Here is a 1,892-nt window from a genome sequence, read left to right on the forward strand (position 1 = left end):
ACCGTGTTCGCCGTCGGCGCGTTCACAACGAGACACCCAAACTCCGTCGCCGCCTGCAGATCTACATTATCGATCCCAACCCCAGCCCTTCCCACAACCTTCAACCTCCCCTTCGCCGCCTCAAACACCTCCCTCGTCACCTTCGTCCCGCTCCTAACGATCAACGCGTCGCAGGTGGCGATCTTCGCGCAGAGGTCCTCCGGCGAGAGGCCGTAGGAACAATCGACGTCGGCGAACGATCGGAGCAGGGAGAGCCCGGCCTCGCCTAGCTTCTCGGAGACGAGGACCGTGGGCTTCGACTCCGATGACGGTGTTGACGCCTTGACGCTCAGATCTTTGATCTTGGCAGGAGCGGTGCTGACGGAAGGCTGACGGAAGCCGCGGAGATCTTTAGGGTTTGGCCGATGAATTTGGATCCGGAGCGGGACGCCGGGGTTCCGAATGAGATAGAAGAAGAGGAGCTGTGGGGAGAGAGGAGAGATGCTGATCTTGCCTTTGGAGGAGCGATTAAGGCCTTCGAAGAAGCGATCGCCATGGCCGAGCTCGAGAGAGAAGGGGCGCCCTTTTTCGGGTTCGATCGTGGGAAGAGAAAAGGTTGAGGGGAAGCTTTTTATAAAGAGGAGAAAAAGGAGGAAAAGGGAATGGATCCGAGTGGGACCCGGGGAGTGACCGAATTTAAAAAACGAATCTCATCCCGTCCTTTTTTGGTGGTTGGTTTTATTGGATCTGGGGTCAAGTTTTTTTTTTTTTTTTTTTTTGGGGGGGGGGGGCTGTTTTCGCTATAACGGAACGGAACCTTACATTTTGGCTGAATAGCAATTAAATAACTTAATAGTTTTCTCTATTTTGTACTTATATATATCCTCACTCTTTTTTTTTTTGGCAACACTTAAGTTTAATTTGGATGATGTTTAAAATAGAATTAGGATATGTTTAAGAGTAAATTCAATGAACATTAAAAATTAAAAAGTTTTAAAACTAACTTATGAGTGTCGTACATGAAAATTTGGAGCAAAATTATCATTTCTGTGTGATATAATGTATTACAGTACAAACATTTGAAACCTTAGTTATAGGTATACTGGTGCTGTCAAAAGCAGGTGAAGTTATATATAAATGTAAGGAAATAATTAGCCTTAGACTTAACATTTTTTTACATTCCATGCTGCTACATCATATTCTGGAATGAGTGGCACTACAGGTACACCTTGTGCCACACCCTCAGCCACACTCCCCTCTCTCTGCTACAGTAACCGGGCCCACATGAGATTTATAAATCTCATGTGGGCCCGGTTAATGTAGCAGAGAGAGGGGAGTGTGGCTGAGGGTGTGGCACAAGGTGTGCCTGTATTTTGTTCTGGAATCCATATAACATTTATAATTTGATTTAATATATTTCTTAAAAGAATATTAAACGTAGAAATTTCACTTGAATGATTTGATAAGCATCTCCTCTGCTAACTTCAGGATGGAGTAAAATAAGCGATGGAATGATTAGTTGAAATAATTGAGACTCTCTGTTCAATTTTGGAAGAGCTGCTGGCTAAGTGACCCGGTGCTTTTAATAATCAGCATGATACTATATAATGCACAAGTAGGGCCGAGTAGGGTTAAGTGGTGTGGCTTTATTCTTTTTACACCCTTTTTCTTATCCCCCTCCAAAAGAAAATGTCGTCATACTTGTAAGACTAAACTCACCTTAAAAGTAGATGTAGATTTATTGTTCTACTTCGTAATCAAACACAAATCTTACATCACGGAAATATTTTCAGATTGTAACCTAAACTCTCTTTGGGATGACTACAAGTTTGATTAATTAAAAAATTTTGTTAACGATATATAAAGAACCATAACATTAAAGATGAAAAAAAAAAAGTTTTGAGAAAATGATG

The 1,892-nt window shown here is 42.5% G+C and overlaps 1 protein-coding gene across 1 annotated transcript in view; it reads right to left on the bottom strand.

Moving 5' to 3' along the window:
- The window catches only part of LOC109842614 (D-3-phosphoglycerate dehydrogenase 1, chloroplastic-like), a 7,260-nt gene extending 6,096 nt beyond the window's left edge, over window positions 1-1,164 (bottom strand). The window contains exons 1-2 of the mRNA XM_020411466.1: window positions 1,158-1,164; window positions 1-688 (exon numbers count right to left, since the gene is read on the bottom strand). Coding sequence (XP_020267055.1) covers window positions 1-688; window positions 1,158-1,164 — 695 coding nt within the window. The remainder of the gene's footprint in view (window positions 689-1,157) is intronic.

The sequence above is a fragment of the Asparagus officinalis genome, chromosome 5, assembly GCF_001876935.1.
Source record: "Asparagus officinalis chromosome 5, Aspof.V1, whole genome shotgun sequence".
NCBI lineage: Eukaryota > Viridiplantae > Streptophyta > Magnoliopsida > Asparagales > Asparagaceae > Asparagus > Asparagus officinalis.